The sequence below is a fragment of the Lichenostomus cassidix genome, chromosome 2 (genome assembly GCF_008360975.1).
Source record: "Lichenostomus cassidix isolate B80296 chromosome 2, HeHo_3.0, whole genome shotgun sequence".
Lineage (NCBI taxonomy): Eukaryota > Metazoa > Chordata > Aves > Passeriformes > Meliphagidae > Lichenostomus > Lichenostomus cassidix.
In genome coordinates this window covers 40431768-40444763 of record NC_139482.1, presented here as the reverse complement: position 1 = coordinate 40444763, position 12996 = coordinate 40431768, and the positions used below count along the sequence as shown (strand labels likewise).

Below are 12996 nucleotides of genomic sequence, written 5' to 3'. Positions count from 1 at the left end.
AACTGAGCAATGTACCTTCTTTCCTTGAAGTCTCAATCATAAACACAAAGAATAGCTGTTTTGGACAGAAATACTTGCAAGTCTTTCAGTCTTCTTAGCCATCATCATGCATAAGAAGGCTCTATGATCAGATCTACCTTATTTATTCAAAGCTTTTTTTTAATAATAAAATTCAAAACAGTAAAAAAACTCTTGAGGAGTCAAAAAAATGCCTGTCTTATTTCACCCACATTTGGAGGCACTTCATATAAAACAATTCAGAAAAGAAACTCCAGTAACAGACTACTTGCAGCAGAGCAGAGAGCAACCATTAGGTTACTTTACATTAAAACTTTGTGCACGTGAGGCAGTTGAGGCCACTGCAAGTTGCTTTGTCTTGAACAGAATGAAAAGCTCAGCTCAGATAAGCCTTCGGAAAATTTTTGCATGGACCCTACATCTGGATGCATAAGTACACCTCTCTCTTTTGGAACAGCTCTCATATTCCCTAAGGATCTTTTACCACCAGGAACTAGATGGAGAAAATAACATTGCTGAGTTGCTTCAGTGTAAATTGATTTGGTTTGTAAAAGCTACACCTCGGGTGCTGATGGCTCACCAGCAAGAGAATCCTTGGCTCAGGTCTGCCTGCAGAGCACTCACAGTGGGACCAGGCTGTGCACATTTCCACACCAAGCTCGGAAATTCTCCTTTCCTGTAACTTTACACTCTGCACATTATCATAAACCTCCATCTCCCCGCTGCTTACATAGCTTTTTCTGTCTGAAACTATTGCATTTTGTGTGCAATCTGATTTCTTCACAGCCCGAAAGGTAGACCTCCAGGTCTGTCGCTGACTTCTGCCAAATCCCAGGAAAATAATTGCTACGTGGCACTTACCTCTCCTTCTCTGGGCCATGGCCTTCCATTCTGTGTGTATTTGCTTTGATTCTGGCGCTTCTTTTGCCCTCCATCAGCAAATTTGCACAGCAAAGGCTCAGTGGGGGCTGTGAAGACAAGAAACCCAGTCTATATTAGCATCCCCCCCAAAGAAAGTGATTATACCAGCAACAGTAGTGCTTTGTAATACTGATCTTTTGAAGTAAAATCTTGCCTTCTGCAGATATTTTTTGCCTCTTTTAGCCTTGACTCCACTGGCAGCTGTTCTTATTAACTAAGCTTCAAAAAATATATACTGGCAGCCCTTAAAAGAATTTAGCAAATATTGTTGAAAAAATAATCAGCCTACGCAGAATTTTAAGTTGCTGTAGTGGAACAGTATAGTCAGGCATTAGTTCCAGCTAAGTTAGACACGTATTCATGACCAGCATTAGTGCAAGGATAAACACTGCTTTACTAAAGCAGCTTTCTGTTTTTATTGTGAAAACTTTGCAAGAACCTGTTTAAGGAATAAATGTTCTCACTATTTTGGTGTTTCTCAGCATCCAGTCCTTCAAAAATCTGGCTAAACAGAATAAAATAGAGACTTTTGCCAAGTCCAGTCCAATTAGCTTTCTTTTCCTCTTAACTCTTCTTTTACGCAAATTGGCAGCCGAGAAAAACCCTTTTCCTCTCCAAGTAAGATCTGGTGTGTGGGAATACAATAGTTGGGGGGGCCGGAGACTCAGGAAGAAAGGATAATTACAGTGCTGCACACCCCAAAAGGCAGCCCACAATAGGGCCCCCTGGAGAAGAAATTAACACACATCAAACAGGCACAACAGGAAGGGAACTTGTTGTCTTGGGATCTCCTTCCCATCATCCCAGCTTTTAAGAGCCTCCTGAAACTTTTTTTTTAACCAAAACTTTAACTGCCCTGCTGGTGGGAGCTTGTCTCTGCTGCTCCATCCTTAAAGGAGGGGCCAAATTCTACCCACTTAGATGTATGCTAGGGTTGAGCTTTATTGCCTACATCAGTAGAGAAATAAACCAATGTTAGCTTGGTTGAAAGAAATCTAAATATTATGTGTCACATATGAGTCTTTTCAGGATTTTTTGTGTTCCCAGGCATGATAAGTGTGTAATTAATTAACCAAGAGTTTTTGACGGAAAAAACAAGAAATCTGGTTTTTTCCTTCCCATTTCCTGTTTCTGGGAGGCTAGGAATGTTGAAAGAATACAACTGCAGAGACATAAAGAAAATGTTTGGGTAGGGGGACTAATCAAGTTGTTGACATTTATTATTAATAAAAATTATGATTTAGTTAAGGGATTAATCCATATGATATTAAAAGAGCTAACCTCCAGCAACGTTTTTGCTATAGCCAGTTCAAAATGGGTCAGAAAGTGTAGATTAAAACCGCAATCACTTAAAAAATTGCAACCAAGAAACAATTCATGTAGAGAATCTCACATCAAAAACACTATTTCTCATTGGGACAGCATCACTTTGGCTACTTCTGAAGCTTTAACAGCTTTGTTTTTTCATTACCATTTTACCAGGCTAGTAATTTCCAAGGTCACTAGAAACTGAAATGCAGGGAACAATCCATTATTGGCAGAAAGCTTGACTGTGTGACCCCAGAGGTCCTTCCCCACCTCCAACTTCGATTATTGTATCAGAGTTTTGTAGAAGCAATGCTCAGCCAACCATTTTAAATTTAAAATAATGAAGGTTTAAAAGCATCCAGGTGGCTATGGAGATTCTTTCTGGAGATGGAGAGATTTTACAGGGCTGATTGCCCTGCGCTTTCACCAGTTTTACTCCATAGCCTGATGCTGCATGATTTCAGAGTGGTTACTTAGAGTTCACTTTGATGTAATTGTGAGGGAGGAGCAGGTGCTAAGCCAGCATTAGAGAAAGACCTATTAAACATCACATCTGAAGCTTCAAAAGCTTTTTGTTTTAAGAACTGAACAACTACCAAGCAACATATGATACCATTAGGAGGACCATGGAAAAACCATCTGCACACTGGATATTTACACATGCCATGATCATCTGCTAATGAACACATGTGGTATTAGCCCATGTACTGTGATGTGGTTTAACAAGATAGGAAATCTACACATCCTCTCTCTATATTAGCCAACCACAAATAGGAAGCTGTTACCATTTCCAGAATTCTCCTATCCAGCATTACCATCTGACAACCTCATACTTGTTAGTTAGTGGCTTCCTAAAGTTGATTGAGAGTGAACAGAGCTACCAAACAGCTTTACTAACTCCATCTAAAAAAAAAAATGCAAAAAAAAAATTGTATAGACTTTTCAGGTGGCTGGAAAGAAGGTGGAAAAGGACAATGCTCTACACAGGCAAGTTTCTGCATGGGAGGTTTTATTCCTCTACAACAAACTGAAGGGAATTCCATGGAAAAAATCAGTCTGTGCTGAGCAACATTAAAAGAAGTAAAAAGTTCAAAAGAAAATGTTCTGACAGGAAGACAGAGCCCATATAAGATGGATTTGGTTGAGGGTTTTCAGGGTTTTGTTTTGTTTTTTCCCTAAATGCAGGCATGTAGCATCAAACAAGACAGAAAATTATCTTAGTAACTCTGAAGTGGTGTAGGTCCTAATGGTTTACACCTGGAAACAATTATGGCAAGCAACCTCAAATTATATATATTAAAACCCCCCAAATGAATAATCTCCTTTCAGGACATAGGATAAAATGTAACAATCTTGGGAGTTCAATGATGTTGGTCTAAGTACACAGGAGAACTCAAATTTTGGTTTACTTCAGCCCACTTGAAATGCCTTGTACAAAAGGTTCTCTAACCTTTCTAAGATCAGATGCACCCAAATATTTGGCATTAGTACCATCATTCTTACTAGTCAAATACAGAACAACAGAAGATACTAGAAAGAGCATATCCCATTCCACCATGCAAGCATAATTATTTCTAAGTAGAATTCTTTTTTAATGGTGTCATTAAATTTCCAAAGTGCTTTAAAAATAATAAACTTACTGCAAACAAGAAAATATCACAATTAGGTACTATGGTTATCAAAATAAAAAAAAAGATAATTTTTAGGAACTAGTCAAACAATATCAACATTAGATGAATAATATTGATGGATTGCAGTAGAAGTGGTATATTTCACCCCAAATGCTTCAGAAGGGGAGGAAAGAAAAAAGGGAATTTTTAAAAACTTTTCTGTTTCTTTTCCATTCCATGCAGACAGTCTTCAATTTATGGACTGCATTTTTACTTTTCTCCTTTTCCTCTGTATGAACACACTGACTGAAAATAAATGCCTGTGTCTCTGCCTCTTCTCTCACCTTTTGTACTGCTGACTTAATAGAAAATGTAATTTGGATATCTGTAGATGTTCACATTTTGAAGTGATAAGCAGATCTTTTTGTATGGTTCTTGACATCCACTAAGTTTTGAGCATATATGGTATTTTGAAGCATATCTGGAAAATCTACTGTTGCTATTTTCCTGTCAAAAAAGTGAGAATTGATTCACTTGAAACAAATTTCAGGCTATTCCATCCTGATAAACTCTTCAAGCTAGAAGGCACTGCTCTTTCATTGACTTCTACCTGACAGCAACAAACAGAAATATCAAGAATAAATAACTGCTTTAACCTGAAAAAGGTTCATTAAGCCATAACCCATTTTTCAAGGCAAAGATTTAAATGCTTGCTGCAGTTCCCATCCAAAGCCTTCTCTAGTTAATAAGACATAAATAGCCCTGAACTTGGCTTTGAGTCCTGAGAAGGAAGTGGGATCAAATTGATAGTGCTTCTAAACAGCATTTGCCAAGATATTCAGGGCTGCTTTAGGAGAGGGCAGTAGCTGCTAGTGCTCAAATTCTGTTCCCATGGAAGTCAATGGGTAAAATCCTATCTCACTTCAGTCAGGCCCTGAATTTACTCTGAGAGTTCAGTGGAGGTGAAAGAGAGAGACTGGTTTTATGTCAATCAAGCCTGTCGATATTGTTGGAGTTCCCTCAGGAGATCAGCTTCTCATGCTCTGCTACTTTAGATGGACAGATTGTGCAGACAAACAGCACAGAACTGCCAAAAGGCTGTTAGGATCACCAAAAGCAACACTGCTACTTAAATAGCACAAAAACTTCAGAAGGAAGGAGAAGGGGTAACAGTGCCCCCTCCTCAAATCTGGCAGCCTCTAAGAAATGTTCCACCTCAGGAAGGGAATTTCAATTAAATTGGAGAATTCAACAAAATAAAGCAAGCTTCTAACTAATTCTGAATACATAATTTCCATATTCTTTCATTCATCAGAAGGCAGATACACTTGAGCTTCTACATGTGCAAAAATGTATATATTCATGAGCATATTCATCTTCATAAAGGAAGATGAAAGCTTTCATTTGCATTTGGTGAATCTTTTTCATTATTTCAGGTGCTCTGAAACTTTTACTGTCTTAGGAGTTACTGGGAAAAGGCTGTTCCCCACTGTCATACAGCATCATATGTCCAGCAATGGCAGGAATTACATATACAAAAAGCAATAAGTGAACATTTTTATTCATTTTAGCTGCTTTTACTGTGAATATTTTTGAAGACAGAGTACTTTTCAGCATGTCACGAAGGGTTTAATCTCTTCTTCTCATCTTTTGCAAAAATAAAAATAACATTTTCAGTAGATAGCCTCGCAACATGTGCATTGAGAACATTCATGTGGGTCTTTAGCCACCTCTATTTTGTTAATGTGAAAAAAATAATTAGAAAGCCATTGGTATGACAATGAATGGTCAGTGCACAATCAATTATCTTTTTCAAAGTATGTTTTAATGAGAAAGTTGGATTAATTTCTTTTTCAGCCTTGGCAAATCCTCCTCCACAATAAAAAACTGTGCACAGTAATAACTGAGTTCACAATTAGACCAAGCATTCATACCGATCAAGCTCTGATAACTATTTTTATTCCTAACTACCTTCCAAATCTTAAGTATTTTGGTAACATTTTCATGTGCAAATCACACAAAACATTTGATTGAAAGACCCATGTAAGAACCAACCTCTTTGTCTGCTACAAAACAAACATTTGTAGTCTTTAAGAAAAACTACACCTTATGGTAACATCAAAGCCATTTTGTAAGGAGATGGTATTTCACAGGGAGACATGACAGACACAAAAGCTGTAGAGCAATGTAGGACAGAGCAAGTTTAAGTTTTGATTCTATATCTGCACTGAAATGAATGTACCCAGCAGGACTATGGTATTCACAGAGCCTGCAGAGCTTATTTACAAAATGAATTTTGCTGTTGTAAGCTTTGAAAATGTTGAAGTTCCAGGACTCCATCAACAGAGTCACTCTCTGCTCTGCTGAGTCCACTGGCTCCTAGGAAAGTTGTGCCCCACAATACTTTTTCATCCCAAAGTGATAAATAAGCAAAACTTGAACTTCAAGGAAGATTATAAAACAAAACCATAGCTATTCTGCTCTTGGGAAATGAAGATGAAGAATTACAAAAGATGGTATGTGACAGAAAAGGACATGTAAGGACAAAACGTTAGCTGAGTAAGGAAGCCATAAATAATGTGGCAAATAAGCACTTTATCCCATCCTGCATGGAATTGTTAAAGGACAGAGTAATAGATTTTGTCCCAGAAGTCCATGATACAGGATGTGATGTCACAGGACAGACCCTAATGTATACAAAAGTTAGCTTTTAACAAAGGTCAAGCCATATACAGCACATTTCATAGAATCATAGAATATCCTGATTTGGAAGGGACCGACTAGGATCATCAAAGTCCAGCTCCTGTTTCTGCACAGAATAGCTCCACAAGTCTTACCATAAACCTGAGAGTGTTGTACAAATGCTTCTTGAACTCTGTCAGGGTTGTTGCTGTGACCACTTCCCTGGAGAGCCTGATCCACTGCCCAACCACCCTCTGGGTAAACAGCCTTTTTCTAATACCCAACCTAAACCTCTCCTGACACAACATCAAGCCATTTCCTTGGGTCCTGCCACTGGTCAGCACAGAGAAAAGATCACTGCCTACCCCTCCACTTCCCCTCATGAGGAAGTTGCAGACTGCAATGAGGTTTCCCCTCAGTCTCCTCTAGGCTGAACAGACCAAGTGACCTCAGCCATTCCTCATTCAGCTTCCCCTCAAGCCCATTCACCATCTTTGTAGATTTATCCAGTATTTTACAGTTCAACTGAAGTACATGATATAATTGGATTTGTACAGATGATTGTGAAAGCAAAACTATGAGATACCATTGCCTTTTAGTCTCTAAAACATATTGCTTTAACAAAATAATTATAGGAATTGGGAAAACAGCTAAAAGAAAAGGACACCAAAGTGAAAAAATATAGAGCAAACTTCTATTTGGGTAAGCAGAAAAAGAAAATGGTTTAATTTTGACAAACTGCATCACAGCTTAAGTAATTATCTCTTTTTCACCTCTTTGTCTTAAAAAATGGGAAGCAATCCTTTCATCGTTTTGTACAACTATTATTTCTGAAAAGCAAGAACATATTAGAAAAGCAAAATAAATCTCCGAAGAGAAATAATATGCCAAGTACAGTTAGGACTTCTATCCTGTGAAACAGAAATTACTTGGAGCAGGTGGAACAGGTAACCATACCATGTTGGAGAAACAGCATGCTAGCTTGGAAGTGTGGTCCAGATCTTGTTGCAAGCAATCTAAACACTCAAGCTACCACATGGAAAACTTCTGCTTAATCATGTTGTTGCCGAAATGTCCATAAATATTTGCTAGAGCAGACCAGAAACTAGAGTTGCCTTTCTACGAGAAAGTGTAATATTCACTTTACAGTCGGGTTTTTTTTAAAAAAAATACTTTCCTTTTAAAATATTCAAAAGAAGAGTGGACTGGGAGAGCCTGATTCAGGCCTATTAAAGTGCTCCATTCCAATCTGCTGATAAGGAGGAACTGTTGTAAAGGTTATAGAAACAGATGCTTCAATATGGTGTGGAAAGTTAAATCAATCAAAATAGCTAAACTGAGATGCAGTATTAAAGTCTTGCTGAAATGTTGTAACATGATGGTCTATTTTTATTTTATCAAACTCAATTTCTCAAACATCTCTAGTACTGGTCTCCACTGGAGAGAAGGAATGCATGGCAAACAAATCCAGAATAGCATTATGAATTTTATTAATTAACATTATTAACTACGCTGCACTTTAACATTGGATTCTGCCTTTATTTTTAAAAAAATGCCTGAATCAGAGCTCACAGAAATTAAACATTCTAAATGAATCCAAAGCCACTCTACTGAACCCAAATCGAAATCTGAGGTAAGTGTCAGCAAGAGCAGACTCAGGTCTGTGAGTTTTGCCAGAGAAATCAGCTTCCTCAAACTTCATGATACAGCAAAGTTCTGCCCTATTGGAGGTCCCCAGTGTAACACTGAAAAATACCAGCTGTAGCTCATCCTTTGTACCCAGTGCTGTGACAGCTCTTCACAACCTTTAACCACTGGGTGAAAAGGAAGTGGGAGGAGTGATTTATTTCGCAATTTTAAAATTTCTCCAAGAGCCTTTCCAGCAAGAGTAGATCCTCTCACTGCATCACTGAGCAACCAAACCAACTAATATGTGCATCAGTTTGCAGAAATAATTTCACACATCTATGCTTAGACTCAGTGTTTTTTTCCTACGAATTTTGGACAGGATCTGTTACAAACTGAAATTTAGGGCACATGCTTCTAATGTGTCAATTCCAATTGCAAAACATGGAATTCAGCTGGGTTAATATCTCATCCAAAACACACTTTCATAGACTCCCGTGGTTTTGTGCCTCATTGGAAAAGCCATGTAGAAATGAAATGAGATGGCATCAAGTTTTGAAGAGGAGCATTTTTTACAAGTCATTGAAATCACTTCACATATTATCTGCGAGATAGATAATAAATAATTATTGAATGTATTATTTAACAAAAATAACTGGTGATTAGTTTATTTTAAATAAGCAAAGCCTCTCACTTGGTCAGTCATCACTGTTAAAAGGTGAATGCTTAAGAAACCCACCCACCTTTCCCTGTTTGAAGAATTTTTGTGTGGAACTTCTGTGCCCCAACTTCCCTGTATTTCTATCTTGCCAGAATAACTAAGCAAAAGACTGAAGAAAGAGGAATCTACGTAGCTCTTCTGGAAACTATGCAAATAATCAGTAGAATAAAGATTTATGGTAATACAATGCTCCTCTTGACAAGAGCTGAAAACTGTGAACAGTTTTTTAAAACAAATCAAAAAGACAGACAAAAATTATATTTTTTATGGTTTTGTATAGATTTTGCAAATACTAATTATTGTCTGGAATTCTGACTTATATGGTTAACAGGGAAAAAAAGAAGAACAGAAGGGTCGCTTGTACGATTTTAATGTTACTGACTTACTGCATCAGACACTCATTGGAGTACAGGCTGGAGAGGAGTTGATTCCTCCCAATAAAATGACAAAAATGGCAAACTTAAAATATATCCCTATATTAAAAAAAGAATTTATAAACTTTTGGGTGTTTTTCATTGTAAATTTCTAGACCATGCATGATTTGACACACAGACACACACTTCTGCTGAGTGTGACAAGGAACTAAGAGAGGTCAGGCAAACAATATCCAAGTCAAGATCCGAAGATCCAGTGAAGTTGATGTAAAGAATTTCAATACCTTCAATAGGCTGGCTCCTAGCCTATGACTTGAACTGGAAGCAAATATGACAGCAGTTATGCTGGAATATATCCTACAAGCTTTGCTTTTGGTGTTTTATTTGGTCTTTAAACTTAAAGCTGCAATCCCTTCACATTACCAACACGCAAAGAGAGTGAAGACAATGGACAGCCTGTCATCAGGACCAGTTTTCAGGGAAAAAAAAGTTACACAGTGACATTTTGCTGTCTTATAGTATTGCTAATCATCCCTGAGAACAATTAAAGCTGAAAATTCATACATTGAGGCAGTGAATTAGAGGAGACATCTGAGTTGTACCACATATTTAAACCAGCAGCACCTTGCCTTTAGTGCACATACGCCATACTGGTGCTCCTGAAAGAGCTGTGGTTGATACACCAGCTGTGTGGGGTCCCAGGACTCCAACCTGCAGGTAGAAGTTCACTGAGGAAAACTGACCCTCCAAATGTGAATCCAAAACCACTCTTTCAATTCCCCTCTGTGGCTGCCCTGTGAGCTTTTAGGAAGATTGTACTTCATACACCTTTTCTCCTCTCCCATCTCATAAGTTACTTTGGTTGGATGAAAATGGAGATCTTGTATTTCTAACTGTTCAATTATTAAGGAACAGCAACAGAGTTGGCTTCATCTGAAAGGCTGAGCGATTTTTAAATGATCTCATGTACCGTAATTTATAATGGAAAATCAGGTACAAATAGTGTGAGATGCTTTCTAGTTCCTCTCTAATGGAAATAAAATGAAACCCTGGTAATGGGTGACCCTACTTGTTTCTGTGGTCACCCATTTTACTTTTTACTGTTCTCTTTAGTAGTCTCAGGAGAAAAGAACAAATGCAAAGCTTTTATCCAAAGTTGCTTCTCAAAACAATACCTCTATGCTTCTGCTATAAAATCTATTTTTACTATTCTCATAAACAAATATTATTGATCACAGAGACTTTGCTATTCCCACTGAGAAAAACTTACTTGCACTGACAGTCCAGAGACAAAATTATTGGAATTTATGCAGTACAAAGAATTAGTTCTGTTTCTGTTCATAAAAGGTTATTTCATATAGCTGTTTAAGCATTACTCTAATATCTAGTATGGAATCTATTTATTTTAAATTTAATTTTATTATATTCTTTATTAGCTTTTATTTTGTATTTATTTAGATAAACCAGAACATTACCATCACATATTCCTCTGTGTGACACTGCTAGAACTAACACTGGAGGAAAAAAAACTCTTCAAACATGTTTTTAATATAAACAAGGAAACCAGGACAAATGTCTCAAGTCAATACAATTATTTCTTTCCACCAACATAATGATAATTGCTGTACATACACAGTTATTTTTTTTCTAATCGAGGTTGAGTTTTGGCATTCCCTGCTTACACTTGAACACATGTATACTATTAATGTCCAGAACAGCTTATTCAATCCAGTGTTACATTGCATGACAAAAAAAATGCTTCACTTATGACCATTAGCTTATTTAATTCACATGTACATGTTTTAACAGTACTTTTTTTCCTCCCCAGTTACAGAAAGACACATTTGTTGTGTCTTTGTGAATGGCCACTGCAATAAAAAAAGCAGCTACGTATATTTGTACATTATTTGCAGCTCTACTCACAGCCTGGAAAAAATTAGCAGTAGACAATATATACAATGGGAAAAATACTTGGTTTGGGTAAAGATGCCCTGTGTGTGGTCAAAGTAGTAACATGACCTTCTTGATACCAGAGTTGAAACAATCTATTCCTAAAAGCCCTGATTACTGTGGATGCATGAAATACTCCTGTGTAAATGTAAAAATAAAGGTCATTTTTAACCTGCTATCAATCTGTTAAAAAGTTAAAAAATATTCAGAAATATTCGACCTTTTTTCTCAGACTGCCTAATGAAAATCCTTTTATTTAAATCAGTTCTAATTAACACACATTCTAACAACTACTGGGTGCAGCAGCAAAAACTCCAACCACTGATAACCTAAAACTTAGCTGAGCCATATAATTTTGCCATTAGCCTGAGAAAGCAGGAAAATCTTAAGGGTTTTTTTTTATTATTATTATTTTCCTTCTTTCATTTTATTCTTCTGCATTCACTAAGAGTTATAATGAGGATGCCCTAAAATGAGTGAGTTTGCTAGCAGCTAACCGATAGCATTGCCAGCTTCCTCACTTCAATATAAAAAGTTATTCAGGAATAACTTTAAAAAGTGGATTTGACCCTGACTGTGGCAAAACCAGGGCTGGGTATAGGTTCCAAAGCAGAATGCATTTACAAAACAGTGACTGACTGATTCTTTAAGGCAGGAGCTCATTTTGCTGTGGTAGAGAATAACCAAATGACACTAAACACCTCAGACAGTATAATTTGTGTACCACAACCCCTCGCTGTATGCTCTTACCATCTTCTTCCATAAATGGGCCAGCAGGGAGGAAGAGAGTACTTTGGAAACAATACATAAGTAAGGATGCTGATACCCCTTTCCATTTTCTCCCCAGAAGAAGGGGTGAGCAGCAGCCCAGAACAAGGACTGCAGACTATACAGCGCCCATGGGACACACCACTACCCCTTGCAGCTCCAGTCTGATGCACTGGCTGCTCCTCCTTCCAAGCCCCGAGTCTGAATGACAGACTTTTTTGGGTAGTTAACTGCTGAATGGCTACTGCTCCCCTCATCAAGTGCCTGAAGGCAAGGAGCAGATGTGGCATAGGCACTTTTGTTCTAGAAAAGGAAGATAAGAAGTTGGAAAAAAATGCTCAGTAACTCCCATTGCCTTGAAGGGCAAGAAGGCAGAAAGGCCCTGTAGCACACAACCACCTGGAGCTCCTGTCAGGACATGGAGGCTTTGCACCAGCTTGAAGTAAACCTCTGCTCTGCCTTCAAGGCACAATTGTACCTTTGGTTTCCACGACAGAAAACTGCACAGTGGATTCACTGGGAATTTTCCACTAAGTCACCTATTTATGATGACATGTTATCCAAGGGAAAGACAAAAAAGTGAAATTATAATCTTTTCCCAAGACAATGGAAGATCTTACTCATACTTCTTAGCTCTTTTCAAAATGTGTTGATGATACCAACACTAAATCTAATGTGCTATGACATAAGGAAAATTCTATCCCTTGCAGCTTAAAAATCTTTTATTATCATCTGAGACAATATCCTAGAATATTAAACAGATAACACTAAACCCTTCTGAAATTTTCAATTGCAGATCTCTCAGCTGCGGGTAGGCAAGGAAGCAAACTTACATATTATAGACTGAGTGATAGACTAATCTCTAATGTTGTAATATATTGCTCTGAGATTTTATGAAGGTCATAGTAGATCCTACTTTGCCATGCACCCCGAAATTACAAAACAGATAGGATTTCAATGCTAGGATTGGCAAAGTAAAAAATCAGCCCTCTACTCTTTCAGTTAAAAATAATGGAAT

General features: G+C 37.6%; 1 protein-coding gene across 9 annotated transcripts in view; it reads right to left on the bottom strand.

Annotated features, from left to right (window-relative positions):
• The window catches only part of RBMS3 (RNA binding motif single stranded interacting protein 3), a 713047-nt gene that overhangs the window by 90455 nt on the left and 609596 nt on the right, over positions 1 to 12996 (bottom strand). For all 9 annotated transcript variants that reach the window (XM_085051163.1, XM_085051162.1, XM_085051159.1 and 6 more), the window contains one exon: positions 880 to 986. In XM_085051163.1, the coding sequence (XP_084907289.1) occupies positions 880 to 986 (107 nt within the window). The remainder of the gene's footprint in view (positions 1 to 879; positions 987 to 12996) is intronic.